The sequence below is a fragment of the Dama dama genome, chromosome 9 (genome assembly GCF_033118175.1).
Source record: "Dama dama isolate Ldn47 chromosome 9, ASM3311817v1, whole genome shotgun sequence".
Taxonomy (NCBI): domain Eukaryota; kingdom Metazoa; phylum Chordata; class Mammalia; order Artiodactyla; family Cervidae; genus Dama; species Dama dama.
The window spans coordinates 61,293,886-61,313,337 of record NC_083689.1 but is presented as its reverse complement, the minus strand read 5'-3'; the positions used below and the strand labels follow the sequence as shown (position 1 = coordinate 61,313,337).

The window sequence follows — 19,452 nt, the reverse complement described above, 5'->3', positions numbered from 1 at the left end:
ATTTCCTCTTTGGTAATAGGTTTGTTTTCTAAGTGTGTGAGTAAGTGTGTGTGTTAGTGCATAACTGTGTGTGTAAGTTTTCTAAGTGTGTAAATTTTCTAAGTGTGTAAGTGTGTGAGGACAGATTTTTTTTTTTTAAAGAAACTTTGGAACATCTCATGATGGGGGAGTAAGACATAGGTAAATTTTGTGTGGCAGAGTAAGTAAGAGTATAACTTTGAGTTGGAAGATAATTAACAAGATTTTAGACATCATTATTAGAATTTAACACTTGGAGTGAGAGAAAGGTAACAATCCTCTAGTCCACTGCAGTGGTTAAACCATCCTGCAGTAGCATTCCAGATAATTCCCTTTTAAAAGCACAAAGACAAAATGGAACCACCCTGAGGAAGAAAAACTTGAAGCAATACCAAATGAGCGTAGTTGACAGACTGGGTTGTCTCACAGAAAAGGATATCCAAAGTGAACAATAGTCATTATTAACAAACATTTGGAGGATCAGGATGTGGTAAAACAGAACTGACCTGAGGTCAAGCAGTAGGATAAATAGATGGAAATTCCAGAAAAGGTTTCAACTCCATAGAAGAAACTGCCAATCCCTATTTGTCACCTGAAGTGTTTAAACATTGGCACATGCCCCCTGGCAGACAGATGAGATTTAAACATCAGATAAAGAGTTAGAACAGATGATTCTTGTCTTCCCCAATCCCATGGAGAACATGGTTATTCTAGAGAACAGTGACAAACCCTGGAAAGTTATGTTGTGATGGCTAGCTGACATTTAGTTTGCCCTACAACTGTATTGTTAAAAAACAGCATTCAGTTTCCCTACATTTAACTATGAGACTTTTATGGTGTGTATCTTATGATGATGTTAAAATACTCAGTTGATTGGAATTCTGAGGAATATGTGAGCTCAGTACCCTGTTGACACCTATAAAACAAGGGTGTATCCCCACTGCCTTCAACATTCTTGACTACAAAAAAAGAAGCCCAAGAAAGAGAAGAATATTTTAACTCCAGTTAGATTCTTAGTGGTAACAGATAAAGACCTATTTCAGTGAGACCAAAGTAACTTGAGAAATAGCCCAGGGTGGATTTTCCATGGCCACAGGATGGCCCTTTATAAAGTCATGAAACATTAGGCAATAGCAGAGATAAGAGGGGAAGGCTGCCATCTACTGCCCACCACAGTGAACAAAGATGTGCATCTGTGAGGGGCAAGTAGGTATTGTAGAGAGACAGTATATTAGATAAAAATTCCAGTATGGTATCTAAGCAAGAATAGACAGAAGATAATAGGGACCAGAAACTTACAGGGGTTTCTGGGCAATGGTTTCCGACAAGAGTGATACTGCATTGTGATAGGGGAAAGTGGTAGTTTCAATAATTGAAAATGGATTGATTATCCACAAATCTATGTTTAAAAAGATTGAATCTTGACACCTAGCTACATCATCTATAAAAATTAATTACAGGGGATTGTAGAACTTCTAGAATTATATAGAATATCTTCATAATTTTGCAGCAGGCAAAACTTTCTTAAACAGGAGACTCTCCCCCAAAAAAGAACATTAATGATAAAGAAAAAGATTGCTAAATTGGAACCTGTTAAGATTAAGGACCTTTGTTCATCAAAAGATATCACTGAAAAAATGAAAATGTAAGCCACTCAATAGAAGAACATATTTGTAATACATAGATCAAAAGGAAACTGAAGCTGGAGGAGTAAAGAAACTTGAGCGGTTGTCAGTGGCAATATTAAATCAGGAACCCAGGCCTCCTAAAGCTTAAGCTAGTGCTAACCATGTCACTAAACTCAAATGCTCAAGTAGCTGTTTCATGCATCCGAAAGAACAAACAAGAGATTTGAGGTCAGATGTCAGATATGCATTGTGTGTGTGCTCGGTTGCTCAGTGTCCTACTCTTTGCAACCCCACAGACTGTAGCCTGCTAGTCTCCTCTGTCCATAGCAAAAATACTGGAGTGGGTTGCCATTTCCTCCTCCAAGGGATCTTCCCAACCCAGGGATCAAACCCACATTTCCTGCGTTGCAGGGAGATGCCTTACCACTGAACCACTGGGGAAGCTCCAGATATACATTATGTAAATATACATATGTATACACACACATAGACATATAAACGTATATACACATACACCTGTGTATATATATCAGTTCAGTCACTCAGTCATGTCTGACTCTTTGGGATCCCCTGGACTGAAGCATGCCAGGCCTCCCTGTCCATCACCAACTCCCAGAGCTTGCTCAAACCCATGTCCATTGAGTTGGTGATGCCATCCAACCATCTCATCCTCTGTCACCCCCTTCTCCTCCTGCCTTCAATCTTTTCTAGCACCAGGGTCTTTCCCAAGGAGTCAGTTCTTTGCGTCAGGCGGCCAAAGTATTGGAGCTTCAGCTTCAGCATCAGTTCTTCCAGTGAATATTCAGGGTTGATTTCCTTTAGGGTTGACTGGTTTGATCTCCTTGCAGTCCAAGGAACTCTCAAGAGTCTTCTCTAGCACCACAGTTCAAAAGCATCAATTCTTTGGTGCTCAGCCTTCCTTATGGTCCAGTTCTCACATCCACATGTGACTACAGGAAAATATGTGTATGTTAGTATTTGATCTCTGTGATCAGAAACATGACAATTGAAATCTTTGTGCCTTAGTTTCCTTACTTGTAAAATGGAAATAATAATGCTATAGGGTCTTTAAATGATGGAAATAAAGTACCACAGTGCCTGGCATAAAGTTTTGAAATTTTTTTAGCTACAGTGACCATAGTTATCGTAATGATGATGATCTAATTTTTTTAAGTATTATTAAGTGATAGGTTTATGAACTTCTATGAGAGATTAAGGAGGCGGGGGAATCATAACTAATTGAATAAAGGACCATAGATATTTTAGCCAAGCTTTAGAGGATGGGTACAAAATCATTGGTACCTTTTAAGAGAGTAGGCAGTATAAGGAAAAGAAGAGATTTTTTTTAAGAAAAATCAGAAAGGTCCATGAATAATGAAAAATGAGATTTAAGAGTTAAGATGCAGCTAAGTCAAAGAAGTCTTCAAAAGTCAGGTTAAATATATGAGGCTGAGTCTCTCCAATTTCTGTAATTTTTATACCAGTCAAATCTTGAGAACAGGATGTGAAAATTAACAGGTGCTCAACCAATTTCCCCATTCCAGCCAACACTGTCAGCACCCATTACAACAGTTCTCTTAAGGTTTGTCATCATTCTTTATTCAGGTGAATAGTTAGTCCTTGACGCAAAGGACAGTAGGTCATAATACATTTGACTGAGTTCCTGATACTGATGGATATGCACACAGAGAAGTAAACACATTAAATATGACTAATAGTCTACAACAGTAGCCGAATTGTTCCAACCAGTGCTCATCCCATCCTCTAGGACACATAGTATTTATTCTAACAGTATTTATTCTGTCTAAATATTGATCATAAGAAGCCTAAATGTTTTACCATTATTCCAATCCATAGAAGGAAGAGTGATGTTATTACCAGCTAGCAATTACTATTCCAAGGGAGATAAAAGAATATTTTTGCACAATATTTATTTTTCTAGGTTTATTTTTACTCAAAGCAAATATATTATGAAATGCATTTTTATAGTTAAAGAAAATAATTTCCCCAGAGTTCTATCACAGTTGAAACAGCAGTATTGTAATTAGAGCCAGGTTTGTCTCTTCATGTCCTCTTCAATTTGTGCCTCCAAAGAGCCGTCTCCTGTTATAATTTAGGGCAGTTTCTGACTAGAATTTTATCCAGATTCTATAGTGAATAAGAAAACAAGATTGACTGGAGTCCATGGGATTTCATTGTAGCGAAATGTTTTTCAAATTGCAAGTCAGGACTGGTGAACTATGAAATAGGACAGAATAAAATGTACCAAGAATCATTGTGTATCATAAGATTATGTTTTATTTCTTAACAGTCTTACTTGTCTATGACATACATATGTGTGTATGTATATACTAGGCCATAACACAAAAGCTATGTTTTACTTTGGGTCCAGAGTCAAAATGTCTAATAATCACTGTTTTGGAAAGAGCCTGGGCTTTGGCATCAGATGAGTCTAAATCTCAATGTTTTACTACTGCTATTAATATCTAAAGAGTTCCTGTTCCAGGGCGCTCAGGGCTGGTGCACTGGGATAACCCTGAGGGATGGGATGGTGAGGGAGGTGGGAGGGAGGGTCAGGATGGGGAACACATGTACACCCATGGTAATTCATGTGAATATATGGCAAAACCCCCCACAATATTATAAAGTAATTAGTCTCCAATTAAAATAAATTTTAAAAAAAGAAAAAAGAGTTCCTGTCCCAAGTCAATCCTCTCTCCTCAGACTACTTGTGAAACCAAACAAAAATTCCTTTTCTATTAAAATTCAAATATTAACAGCCCCAACCCTTTATAGTGGCTATTGGAAACTTCTTATTGACAACAAAACTAATATTTAAATTATGATTTGAGATGAACAAAACTTTACTCATTCAGCTGATATTTATAAATGCTTAGCCTAAACTCCATGAGAGCAGAAATCATATGGATTTCCCTTGCACTCAAGCCAGATTTTTTAAATAGTAAGGCTCTATGAATATTCCATTATAACAATGGTTGAGCAAATGAAAGATTAAAGAAGCCAGTGAATGACTACTCTATTGCAGGCACTGGAGTAAAAATGAACAAGGCATAAAACTGAGTCTTTAAGAAAATCAGATATATACATGTACTACTTAACTTAAGTTTTTAGTAAATATTTATTTAGAACCTACTCTTTCCCAGGTACTTTGCTAGCTACTACAATAAACAAAACAACAAAATTTGCTCCCTAAAGGTGAAGAGAATATTACATAATAATCATAAAAACAGCTATAGAGTGGAAGTTAAGTACTATGCAGGGTATCAGGAAATAGTCAAATAACAAAACTTAATATAGACGCAGAAGAGAATTAGGAAATGCTCAGAAAAGCAGCTCCATGAGCAAATGTAGCCTGAATCTGAGGGTTAAAAGCTAGATGCTCCCCCACGCTGCGCCCCTTCAAGAGAGAACAGAGAAAAGACCAGTGTAGACTGACAGACTGAGCTAGCAGGAAACTGATGGGGAATAAAGTAAGAGACGTAGACAGGAGCCAAGTCATTCAAATCAGCCTTTCCTAAGGATGTTGAACCATGGGAAACTGAAGAGCTGCATGATCACATGTACACTCTATAAAGATCACTGAATTATTTCATGGAGGGTAGCTTTGAAGATGAAATAAGAGTAGATGTTGTTGGGAAACTACCTGAAAGAAATGTCAAAGTGGAAATGATTGCATCATCTTAGATATGACCATGTAAGGGAATGAGAAGTGTCCAGAATTGAGGTTATTTTGGACACGAAGTCAAGAAGAGACCTTGGTGAGGAATTAAGAGTGGAAGATGGCACATGGTGAGGGCAGAGGAAGGCATCAAGGAGAACACTTAGGTCTTGACTTGACCAACAAACTGGAAGAAAGAGAAGTAATTGGGAGGCTGAAGAGACAAATGTTTATGGTAAATTATTAAAACAGTAGTATAACATTAAATTCGAAGTGTCGATAGGATGTTCAAAATTTTCAGGAAGGTACTTAATATCAGGTATGAAGACCAGAGAAGAGATCTAGCAAAGAGATACATATATGAGAAATATACACAATTTTACATATGTAATTTAAATAATGTATATAAATGTGCTCACCTCAGCTCAGTTCAGTTCAATTCAGTCACTCAGTTGTGTCTGACTCTTTGTGACCCCACGGACCACAGCACGCCACGCTTCCCTGTCCATCACCAACTCCTGGAGCTTACTCAGACTCATGTCCATTGAGTCAGTGATGCCATCCAACCACCTCATCCTCTGTCGTCCCCTTCTCCTCCCTCCTTCAATCTTTCCCACCATCAGGGTCTTTTCAAATGAGTCAGCTCTTCTTATCAGGTGGCCAAGGTATTGGAGTTTCAGCTTCAACATTAGTCCTTCCAACGAATATTGAGGACGGATTTCCTTTAGGATAGACTAATTGGATCTCCTTGCAGTCCAAGGAACTCTCAAGAGTCTTTTCCAACACCACAGTTCAAAAGCATCAATTCTTTGGTGCTCAGCTTTCTTTTTTTTTTTCCAGCTTTCTTTATAATCCAACTCTCACGTCCATACATGACTACTGAAAAAAACCACAGCTTTGACTAGATGGATCTTTGTTGGCAAAGTAATGTGTCTGCTTTTTAATATGCTGTCTAGATTGATCATAGCTTTCCTTTCAAGCAGCAAGCATCTTTTAATTTCATGGCTGCAGTCACCATCTGCAGTGATTTTGGAGCCCCAAAAATAGTCTCTTACCATTTTCTTTGTTTCCCCATGTATTTGCCATGAAATAATTGGACTGGATGCCATGATCTTTGTTTTCTGAATGTTGAGTTCTAAGCCAACTTTCTCTCCTCTTTCACTTTCATCAAGAGGCTCTTTAGTTCTTCTTAGCTTTCTGCCATAAGGGTGGGGTCATCTGCATATCTAAGGTTATTGACATTTCTCCTGGCAATCTTGATTCCAGCTTGTGCTTCATCCACTCCATCATTTCGCATGATGTACTCTGCATACAAGTTAAATAAGCAGGGTGACAATATACAGCCTTGACGTACTCCTTTCCCAATTTGGAGCCAGTCCGTTGTTCCATGTCCAGTTCTAACTGTTGCTTCTTGACCTGCATACTCCAACTCAGGAGTTGCAGGTCAGGTGGTCTGGTATTCCCATCTCTTTCAGAATTTTCCACAGTTTCTTGTGATACACACGGTCAAAGGATTTGGTGTAGTCAATAAAACAGAAATAGATATTTTCTGGAACTCTGTTGCTTTCTCATTGATCCAACAGATGTTGGCAATTTGATCTCTGGTTCCTCTGCCTTTTCTAAACCCAGCTTGAACATCTGGATGTTCACCATTCACGTACTGTTGAAGCCTGGCTTGGAGAATTTTGAGCATTACTTTGCTAGTGTGTGAGATGAGTGCAACTGTGCAGTAGTTTGAGCATTCTTTGGCATTGCCTTTCTTTGGGGTTGGAATGAAAACTGACCTTTTCTAATCCAGTGGCCACTGCTGAGTTTTCCAAATTTGCTGGCATATTATGAAAGTGCAGCACTGTCATAGCATCATCTTTTAAGATTTGAAATAGCTCAATTGGAATTCCACCACCTCCACTAGCTTTGTTCATAGTGATGCTTCCTAAGGCCCGCTTGACTTCACATTCTAGGGTGTCTGGCTCTAGGTGAGTGATCACACCATCGTGGTTATCTGGGTCATGAAGATCTTTTTTGTATAGTTCTTCTGTGTATTTTTGCCATCTCTTCTTAATATCTTCTACTTCCTCTTGCCACCTCTGCTTAATATCTTCTTTTTCTCCATAACCTTTAGTATAATCTGATATACTTTATAATTATTTGATTACTTTTTTATTGCCTATCTCTCCCAAACTGAAATGTCATGGAAGCTTCGTGAGGACAGTGATCCATCCCCATAGATTAGTACAGTTCTTTTTTTTCTTTTGAATACAATTAACATACATCAAGACCTGGGAGGGTCTAAGATTTCACCCTGGTTGGAAGCTGACACGTTATTCTGCCATAGTTAAAGGCAGTCTGAGAGAAGACTCCTGACTCAGAGATAAGAGATGTAATTACTCAATAGCAATAGCCAGAGTGCCTGCGTTTGCTCTGGTTCCCCAGGCCCAGCCTCCATAGCACGACATGAAGAGGGCCACGGAAACATACAGAGAAAGCACCGTGTGTTACAGGGAAGGATGCCAAGCTTTTAAAAATCCCTAATTTTTCTCAAGGGCACTATGCCTGGGAATTCCCCAGTGGTCCAACAGTTAGGACTTGATGCTTTCACTGCCATGGCCCAGGTTCAATCCCTGATTGGGAAACCAAGATACCACAAGCCATGTGATGCAGATACACAAAAAAAGCATTGTACCTGCCTAAACTTTGCCCTAGTGAAAGATACTATCTTATACCCAATGGCAAACAAACCTCCCCTTTACACCAGAGAGAGAGACTATTCTACATTCCAAGGCTGTTTCCCATACAAACACTCTTGAAAAGATTGTTTGAAACACATGCAGTCAATGTCTGTACCCGTAAGACATGCAGAAAGATGAGAAAGAATTGAGAATTATCTCCCCAAACCACACATGATTCCAAAATAAACACAAGGCATATTTGGGGATGAAAGATCAATTCTTTGAGGTAGGTGCTGTTATTATTTCCACCCCCAGGTGACCTGCTTTTCCAAGGCATAGAGCTGGTAAGAGTCTCTGGTGAGCCCACTCTACCTTGGAGTACACACAACTTAGGAAAGAGAGTCCTCCTTACCTCTAACCTGGCCCTCTGGCAGCTACTTTAGGCTTTGTGAATGGGTGGCCGAAAAAGACAGAAAAGAGAGAAAGAATTTTAAAAGCTGAAGAAAAAGAAGCAAGAATGGAGTTTTTTAGATATTCAAACCTCTTCATACACCCAGAATTACAGAGGACAAGAACTTTTGAGTTCACCTTACAGATGAGAAAATCAGGACTTGTCTATGGGCTTTCTCTCCACAGTCAGAGGAAGTAACGGCAAGAACCAGCTAACCACTAGTAATCTCTTCCTGACAGTCTTTACCTGGCACATTTCAGGCCTAGGGCATTCCTCTCTTACACCTTTCTTACACTGGTGGTGTGTCCCAAACCTGGAGGACGGGCTATGCTGTGGAGTCAATCAATAACCAAGGAGATCTGTGACACAGAGCAGGAGGTGGAGACTGGGAGCCCATGCTGCCTATATGACCCTTCCCGTCCCAGGGCTCCAGAGCGAAGTGGTAAGTTGGGTGCAGTTTTCGACTCAGCTCTAGAACCAGCACTTCAGCCATGAAGGTGGCAAGCATCTTTCTCCTCACTGCATTGGTCCTGATGAGTTTATCTGGTACGTGTCTTTGGGTATTTTTCTGATTTGAGTAAAATCTTTTTGACCTGTTGCTTTATTGAGCACATTACTTTCAAGACTTAGAGTCTACTCTTGGACAGATCTTTTGATTCTAGGGAGGTGAAATAAGATCAGTGGATGAGAATTATATATAGAAAGATGGATTTTAACATAACACAGGAAAACAATTTTACTAGTGCTCAGACATGAAATGTTTTTTTCCTCAGGTAATGAAGCTGACTCTTCATCAGAGATATGGTAGAAAAATGAAGGGATTATTTCAACATCAAGTACCCTTCTAGCTCTGTACATGTTTAAGGCCAATTTACAAATTTTATGTACTCATGGAATTGCAGAAATAGGTAACAATGGTTTCCAGTTATTCAGTGTACAGGGCAGAGTTTAAGAATTTGACTTTTGACCTACAGAATATTTTTTACAAAAATATTCTTCTTGAATAGATCGTGTATGTATATCTTCAAACTGTCCTGATAATGCTGAGAGACGATCTGAACCCCCAGAATCGGCATCAGCTTCCTTTTTGTCTTTGGAAATGGTTAACATGTTAAATTTTTTATCAGATCTAGCAAAGAAACCAAATCAACACTTTATGAAGAAAGGAACAATGCTGTTTGTTGTATTCCCTAAATATTTATGGGAGCGGTGTTCCCTTTTCCATTTCTCATGCATAGCAATTAATAGAGATAGATGCTTGTGTGGCGATCACCTGCTCATTAAATCTTAGACTCAGTTAGATTGTAAAATCCAGTGGGACTCTCACCACATCAAGTTCTGACTATTCCAGGGAACTTCTGCTCCAAGCCCGTGAGTGTCTTATGACTTTTCAAAACATTTAGCTCGGGAGAACTACCCCCTCACCTAGTTGACCTCAGAGACTGTTAATAACAAAATCAAATCTAACCAACATTTCTTCCTTTAGATACTATCTGATTAGTCCCCCTTCCCTGCAAGATCTAGGGAGAACTACCTCCTTACCTAGCTGACCTCAGAGATTACTAATAGCAAAATCAAATCTTCCTTTAGAAGAAGTGACTAATACTATCAAATTAGTCCCTTTTCCCTACAATGAGCTCACCCACAGTCATCATCTCCTACGTAAACATAATGTCATCAAGACCTGCTATTTTCTGGAGAATGCAGCATGACAATTTTAAGTATTTACCTGTAAATTCAAAAAATGTGAATTAAACTAATAGCACAACGCAATGGAGGAAAAGAGGTCTTTGGGAACCAAAGTTTGAGTTGTCAGAAGAGCTCCACTTTTTTTAGAATCACTTACAAAAGAAGACTTATATGTAAATATACAAGCTAGTTTTGCGTCACCAGGCCTGGTTATTGCTAGTGTTAACTGTTTTACTGGTTATAGTAACAAGTTATAGAAACTCTCCATATCTTTACCTATAAACTTGAGGTAGATATTACATTTCCTACATCAATAAACAAGTTGTTAACTAGAATGTCAGTGAGTATTCAGAAGGTATTTGCTCTGTGCCTGAGACATCTTAAGCAGTAAGTATATCATTTTTATTTTCAAGGAAATAAGTCAACTTGTCTTAAATATACAATACTTCTGTCCTAATCAAACTTTTGCTTAATTTTTTTGAGGTTTCAGTAGGCAGGCTGTGAGTGAACAGCAGTGAGATGTCCTTGAGGAAAAAAGATGGAAATAAGAAAGGCTAGGTGGTGAAAGAGGCCAGCAGAGAAGACATAGACTTAAATGGAAGCAGAAACTTATGAATGAGAACACATCTGTCCTCCCATTCAAGACTCAACTTCGCATGTCTGATTTATGTTTTCCAGGTAACAGTGGAGCTAACATCCTGGGAAGAGAGGTAAGGACAATTTTGTAATTTTTTTTTACCTCTGGGGCTAGAACTGTTTGTCCCAACCAAAGCATAGTCTAACTTGCCTTTCAATTTAGCCTCAAGTTAATACAAGGAGTATGAACGCTGGCAAGGCTTAACCTACTAAACGTGGGTAGTAATTGTAGTTCCCCACAAGTGCTTATGCTGAAGGACAAATTCTCAGATACACGGGCAATTTCTGTGTATTCATATTATGTTTGCTGTAAAGGGGTTTTTATATGCAGTAGGGCTATCTTGTAGGGTAAGAATTTTCAGTGGAGACCAGCAGAAGAAGTGTCCTCTTCTCATTACATTTATATATAATGAGAAGACCAATGACAAACCAAAAGTGCATGAGTAAATAAATACATTTGTGATGTATTATAAAGAAGTTCTGATTCCATTAGCAACTTACCCTAGAGTTTCCCTGGTGGCTCAGTGATAAAGAATCCTACCAGTGCAAGAACGCGGGTTCCATCCACGGTTGGAGAGGATCCCACATGCTGCAGAGCAAAAAAACATGTTTGCCAAAGCCATTGGCAAATGGGTTTTGTGCTCTAGAGCCCAGGAACCACAACTACTGAGCCCTCTAGCTGCAACGACTGAAGCCCGTGGGCCACTAGCCTCATGCTCCACAACAGGAGAAGCCACTGCAATGAGAAGCCCACACACCATAACTAGAGAGTAGTCTGTGCTCACTGCAACTAGAGAAAGTCTGTGCAGCAACAAAGACCCAGCGCAGCCAAAAATAAATAAATAAATGAATAATAGAGTGAAGTGGTGACGAGCTAAAGTTCAGGACCTAGATTGACAGGGTTTAAATCCAGGAACCAGTAATTATTAGGTGTGTGACCTGGGATGATTTACTCTCTTTGTACTTCATTATCCTTACTAGATGAAAAGCATGATAAAAAGTTCATAGACTAGTTGTGAAGTTTAAATATAATAATACATAAAAAGCATTTAGGACAGTGTCTGCCCTGTGAAAGTTATTTCATAATTACTAGTTCTCACTGATGGTAGAGAAAACAGGCTGTGCAAAAACTCCAAAGGTAGAAGGCACTGCATGTCTTTAAGTGACTTGGATAAGACCAGGGTAACAGGACTACTGTGTGCAAGGAAGAACATGCTTCAAGGTGTGGCTGATCTGAGAGAAGCTAGCACTTGTAGTGATTGTAAATTTGAACATTATCTCACTTACCTTATTCTAACCTCACAACACCATGATGAGACAGGTAGGAAAAAGGACAACATCATTCTTGTTTTGCAAATGAAGTGACTGTGGTTCAGAGACACCAAGAGATTTACCAATGTCACACAGCCTGTGAGTAGCAGAGGCATTATTTAAAACCAGGTTTTCTGAATGCAAATGTTGGATTCTTCCCTTTAGAACACTTAGTATCATCCTTCCAATCCATTTTTAAGGTGATCAACTCAGGGAGATTTTAGAGACTTTGCTATAAATTCAAAGAATGAAAAATGATGGGAAATGATTCTTTTTTATTCCATTTATAGGCCAAGTGTACAAATGGAGTGAACGGATGTCCCAGGATCTATAACCCTGTCTGTGGGACAGATGGAGTTACTTATTCTAATGAATGCTTGTTATGTGTGGAAAATAAGTGAGTACAAGCTTGAATTTCTTTTAAAATATATATTTTAAGCTAAATGTCTTCAGATTTTTATATATCTAAGACTCAATGAATATGCCAATAACATGAATTTCACCATGAGAAAAACAAAGTACCTAGTTTTCCCCCAAAACATTCTTGATCTCTTTTTTCCCTTATTATATGTCTGTAAAGATTATATAGAAGTGTGTGTGTGCATTAAGATAGAAAATAGTATACATTGTGTCAAGCATTGTGCAAGGCATTTAATATTCACAATGACTATGAGGTAAATAATACTAAGCTTATTGTGCCCATGAGAAAATTAAGGTTTAGTTAGTTTAAATAATGCTCAGCAGTAAGTGGCAGATCTGGTACGAAATCCTTGCTCTTTCCATGATAAAGTCAGGTACCAGCCTAAGAACGTGTGAGATACAGAAGATCCTACAGGTTTTGTCTCCTGTTTGCTTACGCTCAATGCTAACACAGTGTGGTCAGTGGTAGTGTAAGCAAAGTGATCTGAGAGCACAAAATCAAAAAGAATTAATTATGCCCGCTAGGATTTTGAGACATTTGGAGGCTTTCTCTAGGACATTCTAAAGGAGAGAGAAGCATTCCAATATGAAGAAAAAACTGAGCAAAAGCCAGAAAGTAAGTGATAATATAGTGAGTATAAAAGGTGTTTAAGAAATTACCAATCATAGAGGAGGGGAAGTGTTTGCTTCTTTCAATTAATTTTTTAAAAAATCAGTTCTATGATAAAAACTCAAGCTTTTATAGCAAATGAGATAGTATGGATTTTTTAAAGTTTACAATATGCTCCAAATTCCATTATACTTAAAAAAAAAAATTCTTTGAAATAGTAATCATCGTGTTTACTAAAATCCTAAAATATGCAAATGTGAATTATATAGATTAGGTGACCAGAAACATATTTTGGTAACACTTTTTTTAATGCATGTGAGAACCAGCCTCAGTGGAGATTCTGAACTAACTGCAGGTGGGTAGGTGATGGGAATCAGACTCACGAGCTCAGAGAAATAAATTTGCCACAGATGTTCTGTCTTTGCTACGGAACACTTTCTGCCAAGCATTGTGCTAGTCTCTCCGCTTTCCTTGTGGATATAACTAAGAGAAAATAGCACAATAAGGTAGCTTCTTGTAATTTGTGACAAACGCCATTAAATGGGTGTTAACAATGTGCTACAGGAATGAAGGAGAGAGACAGATTGCCTCTTACTGAAAGGGTCAAGAAAGGATTCATGAAAAGGAAGTCATTTAAACAGTGGTCTGTTTTCATAGTATCACAAGGGCCTTCCAGGTTAAATAAAGATGTAGAATGGTCAAACAAAAGAGATTTCGCAAGGAACCTAGAAAACTGTTATTTTGGAACTGATGTGGTGTTAAGACTTTGATTTAGACTCAGATGACTGCATGCACTTCCATCATTCCACTGCTCTAATTCATTGTACCGTGAACCCTCTTTTTGATCTGCTTTAAATCATTTCAGAAAATTCTTGGTATTTAACAAGGATTGTGGAATTGGGTTCCCAGGGAGAAATATTTAATATCCTAAAGTTTTAGGCTGAACATTAGATGCTCTGCTTTTTAAAAAAATCCCACATTAAAGACTTGTAAAAGAAAGTTGAAACCACCTGTTAGTTTTCTCATGGCCTATGTTATTGATGTTAAAGTCAAACATCATATTTCCCTCCAAGGGGAGGGGAAAGCAGTACAACAGCCTTGAGACTTGGGTCCAGGTGCCAAGATCAAATGGCCTAATATCTAGAGTGAAACACTGGAAAAATACGAGCATAGGGCTGGGAAACCCTGTTTCTTCAGACTTAATCTCTCAGTCCTACCTGCTTTTTCTGTTCTTTTAAAAATATGTAAATATGGGAGCAATATTTGAATGCCCGAAAAAGTAATTTCTCTTCCTATATTTCTGTGATAAGAAAGCAGGAGAGGGAAATGTGGCTTTTTCAAAAGTACCATTTTTTAAAAAATATTTTTAGTTGGAGGATAATTGTTTCACAATATTTATACAACAGTGTGAATCAGCCATAAGTATACATACATCTCCTCCCTCTTGAACTGCCTCCACCTTGGCCCATCCCTCCAGGCTGTCGCAGAGCACTGCGTTCAACTCCCTGTGTTGTAGAGCAACTTTCTATTAGATATCTATTTTACATATGTTAATATATATGTTTCAACGCTACTCATGTATCATTTTGCTTTTCTTTCTACTGCCCATTAAAACCCCCAAACAAGTGTTAATATATTGTATGGTAACTAGATCCAGGTTCCGACACTAGTTGTTGAGTTTTGAGATGAGTAGATGAACAAGGGCTTGCATCTCCTTGGTCATTATGCTCCTGGCAGATAATATTCAGTAAGGACTTTTTCTCTAATTACTCTATATCTTTTCAGGCAACCTACACTGGCAAATTCTTTTCTATAAACTAGCATTCTCCTGTAAGAACTTTTTGCAATGACAGAAATGCTGTCCAATATGGAGGCCTCTAGTCATGGCACCAGCACTTAATACATGGCTACCATAACCAAAAAGCTGGACTTTTAACATTATTAAATTGATTTAAATTTAAGCAGCTACATGAGATCATGTCAGCTGTCATGGACAGCTTAGCTATGGAAAATAAGTCAAACCATGGGCTCTGTCTAGATGCTAACTTAAGCAACTATCCTATGAGATAGCGATATGATTTCCTTTTGCAAAATCTCACAGATGGGAATCCCCAGAGTCCTAAGGCAAAGGTCCGAAAGTAGCCTGGGCACCTGCTAAGCTGGAAATCTGCTGGCTAGGACAATGACGTCAGCAGGAAAAGCAACAATGGATTAAAGATTAATTCCGAGGCTTTTAATGATGCCCTGTTAGATCTGTCAACTCTCTAAGGATAAACATTTTTCCCTTCTGTTGTATCCTCAATATAGGTAGTAGTTCTCAATCAGTATTTGATGACTTAATAAGTGAATGAGTATATGAATAAGAGAAACAGAAATGGAAGGAAATCTCAAACCTCTCATTTTAAATAAAGCTGAATTTTTTCCCTTGTTTTCCCCCCATAGTCACATTTTCTCAGCAAAGTTTAAACTAATTTTTTTTTTCCAATCTCTTCTACAGGGAACGTCAGACTCCTGTCCTCATTCAAAAATCTGGGCCTTGCTGAGAACCAAAGTTCTGAAATCCCATAAGTACACTACAATGCGTGGCTGGCCTGATTGCTGAATAAAGTGCATCTAAGTACGTCCTGTTGCTCCCATATGCTTTTTCCTCAAAGGCATGTTTGATTATACCGAGAACAGAGGATGGAGGCAAGCTCAGAATAAACTGAGTTTTACAAAATACAGCAATCCTATAATTTTGGACAGGATTTCTTTGAGGATGCTTTTCCCTTCCCCATCCTCCTCACATTCTGAGGACTCTGTCCCAGGAAATGTGATTGCAGACATTAAATGACAGGATTCAGTTGATCACAAATATCATAACTTCATGGGGATTAGACAAGCATTTTAAGAAACAATTGGAAAACTATCCAGAAACATGTTGCCTCACACCATTCACTGACTGAAATAATTTCTTTAGGGTTCCTTGGAATTTAACTGAGCATCTATTGTGCCTGGCACGGGTCTAGGCACAGAGGCATATGATTCTGAAATGCTGCCTGTCCAGTGGAATAGAGTTTAGTCTTAAGATTTTCCATATATTTCACAGTAGATTTGAGGTTAGGCACGACTTTCTCAAAGAGGCTCTGAATCATTGCGGAAACCAAAAGAGTTACATTTTCTCAACTGTGCAGTGGAGAAGCCTTTGCATTCAGCCTTAATTCTCCCCCAGCAGAGGCCATTCCCCACTAGTTACTGAGGTAAGTGGCAGTGATGTAGAGCTCCCCATTTTCACTGGCAACCTGAGGACTATATCTCTGGCTTGACTTGGAGATCTGCTTTTTTGGGTCTCACGGGTTTGCGCTGAGATAAACAAAGAGGAACTAAGACCTGATTCTGATTTAACTTTTGCCACCAAAGCACCCCCAAGAGATGATCTGCTGTGAAAAGAAGGGACTACAGACCTACAGACTACAGATGAAATGATCATGAGGCCTCTGTGTAGTTCACTTTGCTTTACCTATGAGCCACAATAACCCTGTGTGGTTAACCTTATCTCGTGAGTAAACTTAGCAAAGTTAGATAACCTGACTAATATCACCACCAAATAAGGTGGCAAAATTAGGCTTTTAATTCAGGACAGACTCCAAATCTAATGCATTTTAGTCTAAACCACAATCACCCCAGGTAGACTATCCCTTCCTGATTTCTTCTACAGGAACTTTATTAGGTAACATGCTCACATTAAATGGCCTATGTAGAAATAAGGAGTGCCTCAAAAGGAAAAAAGATATCTATAATCACAAAAATAGAGAAGGAAAAGCAGCTTGAATTCCAAGCTCAGACAAAGAAGTAGCCCAGAATGGAGAAGTGGATAGAGGGTGAGATGACCCTGAGATGCATCAGGTTCCCTGATAAATAGTGAAGAATTCATCATGCATTGAAATGAAAGTAGCCAATAAAATCTGTCCCACACTTGCAAAACACGGTTGCATGACACTTAAGGTTTAGGTTAAATCTTGTGGTATTCAGAATACACACGGCTTGAGGTTTAAATCTGACCACTAGGGGATGCTGTGGCCTACTAAGTGACTCAGCCAAACACACCTCCCAGCTCACCAGGTTAAGTTATGGATGCAAGATGGCTTCCAGCATTTTGTCTGTGATGCTAGAGGACATTTGAAGGGCAATGCTAAGCTTAAGGAAGTTTGCTTTAGTAAACAGATTTAAACATTGAATGCTAGAAATTGTCACAGTCTGGAGAGAAGAGATTTGGAGATTACAGGCAGAGGCAATACACAAACCTAGACTGTCTACCTTTAATGGTTCTGCTCACTTTCTGACTGGTTAAAAAATAAATTTAGGCAACCCACATTTCTGCCTGGCCATATTTTTGAGGCCTCCAACCTAACTGTTGCCAGGCCAAGTTCTTGGGACACAAAACAAGACAAACAAGAGGAAACAGCTACCCCTGGAAAGAAAGAAAGGGCAACCAATGGCACCTGAAAGCAAATTTATGAGTCACATGATTGAAGAATCTGAAACTGAGCAGGATCCTGGAGGGCCCTCCTGGGTAGGAATCCTTTCCCTGTCCCATATTTCTCATTTGCAGAAAAAGGGCTTCAGCTTCCTAGGCCTTCCCTGAGTTCCAAATAGCACCTTCAATCAGGAAAGTAAGAGAATGCAGAAACAAAGGAAGAGTGATCAAGAAACTAAAATGCAGTGATTAAAGCCGAGTCCTGGTTCCTCCTCAACGGATGTTGTTGCTGTTCAGTTGCTAAGTCATGTCTGACTCTGCAAACCCATGGACCGCAGTACGCCAGGCTTCCCTGTCCTTCACTATCTCCTGGAGCTTGCTCAAACTCATGTCTATTGACTCGGTGATGCTATCTAACCATCTCATCACCCACTTCTCTTGACCTCAGTCTTTCCCAGCACCAGGGTCTTTTCCAAGGGATACACTTAATGATATCTTTGAGTTCTTCTGCAGGAACTAAGGCCCACACCCAGGTGGAGGGTGGTAACTTCAGGCTGAGCACAAAGTTCCTGGAACCACTCTGTTATCTCACCCACCAACCCATCAGAAGAGAATCACACACACTATAGCCCTCACCCCAAATTTTACCTATAAAAATTTATCCTGGAACGGCATCAGAGAATTGGGGTTTTTGAGCGTAAGCCACCTCATGCCCATTGCTTGGTCCTCCAATAAGTCTCTGCTCCACACTCTGACGTTTTGGTCGTTTGGCCTCACTGTGCAATGGGCACATTCAGTAACAGCCTGATTTCTTACAAATGATTTTCTCCTGCCAATCTGGATTTGGAAAGGAACGGACAAAATGAAACCTACCGTCCTCTCTGGAGCAGGCACTACAGATAGAGACAGTGATGAGCCAGCTGACTTCGGTGTCAACTACAAATTGGCGCTTGCCATCTACCTATCTACCGCTTCAATGATTAAGTCATATGCTGCTACAGGTGCTGACCTTCAACATCCCCTGAAAGGAGTTCAGGGTGAAGATCAGAAATGAAGCGCTCAGTTGCAAGGGTGGGGGATGGCAGGACAGGTCTTTCAGATAGATAATTTCAGGAGCCCAGTTCTTGTATCTCCCCATGTCTAGAAAAGCACTAAAATCCTTCATGGTAATGACTGTTCCCTATAACTAGCAAAGGCTTCACAAGACTAGTAGAAACCTTCTGTAAAAATATGTGCTTGATTGCATGTATTCCCCCTTCACCAAAAATCACGTATATACTGACCTTTCCCCCCACCACATCTTTGGAACAGTTTCTCAGAGCTGTCTGAGATGCTGTCTCCTGGGCTGCAGTCCTCATTCTGCCCCAAATAAAACTTAATTTGCAACTCTCACATCATTCCTTTTTTTTTTTTTAAGTCCACATAACTAGTCTTGTAGGCTTCCCATGCTGCTAGTGATAAAAAAAAAAAAAAAAAAAAAGAAAGAAAGAAAAAAACCCACCTGCCAATGCAGGAGACAGACAGCGATTTGAGATCTGATCAGGGAAGATCCCCTGGAGGGAGGGCATGGCAACTCACTCCAGTATTCTTGCCTGGAGAATCCCATAGACAGAAGAGACTGGTGGGCTACAGTCCATAGGGTTGTAAAGAGTTGGATATGACTGAAGCAAATTAGCACCACACAAGTATTCTTATCTTTGGCCGGCTCCTGCCGGATTTCCTTGGATCCTCTCTGCAGGTTCTGGAGAGAGTAGTGTGTCCCAGTGGTCACCAGGAACTTTAAAGAAGGAAAAAGAATTTTCTGTCTATCCTTTATGGTGAGTGTTGGCTGAGAAGACCCCATTTTCTTCAGGACATATCTTCTCCAAGGCACATCATACATGGA

The 19,452-nt window shown here is 39.3% G+C and overlaps 1 protein-coding gene across 1 annotated transcript; it reads left to right on the top strand.

Moving 5' to 3' along the window:
* The first annotated feature begins 8,848 nt into the window (after positions 1–8,848).
* SPINK1 (serine peptidase inhibitor Kazal type 1) lies at positions 8,849–15,733 on the top strand. The gene is made up of 4 exons (XM_061149448.1): positions 8,849–8,991; positions 10,813–10,844; positions 12,372–12,478; positions 15,609–15,733. Exons 1-4 carry the CDS (start codon positions 8,937–8,939, stop codon positions 15,652–15,654), a joined length of 240 nt encoding a protein of 79 aa, XP_061005431.1. The 5' UTR covers positions 8,849–8,936; the 3' UTR covers positions 15,655–15,733.
* Positions 15,734–19,452: the final 3,719 nt, after the last annotated feature.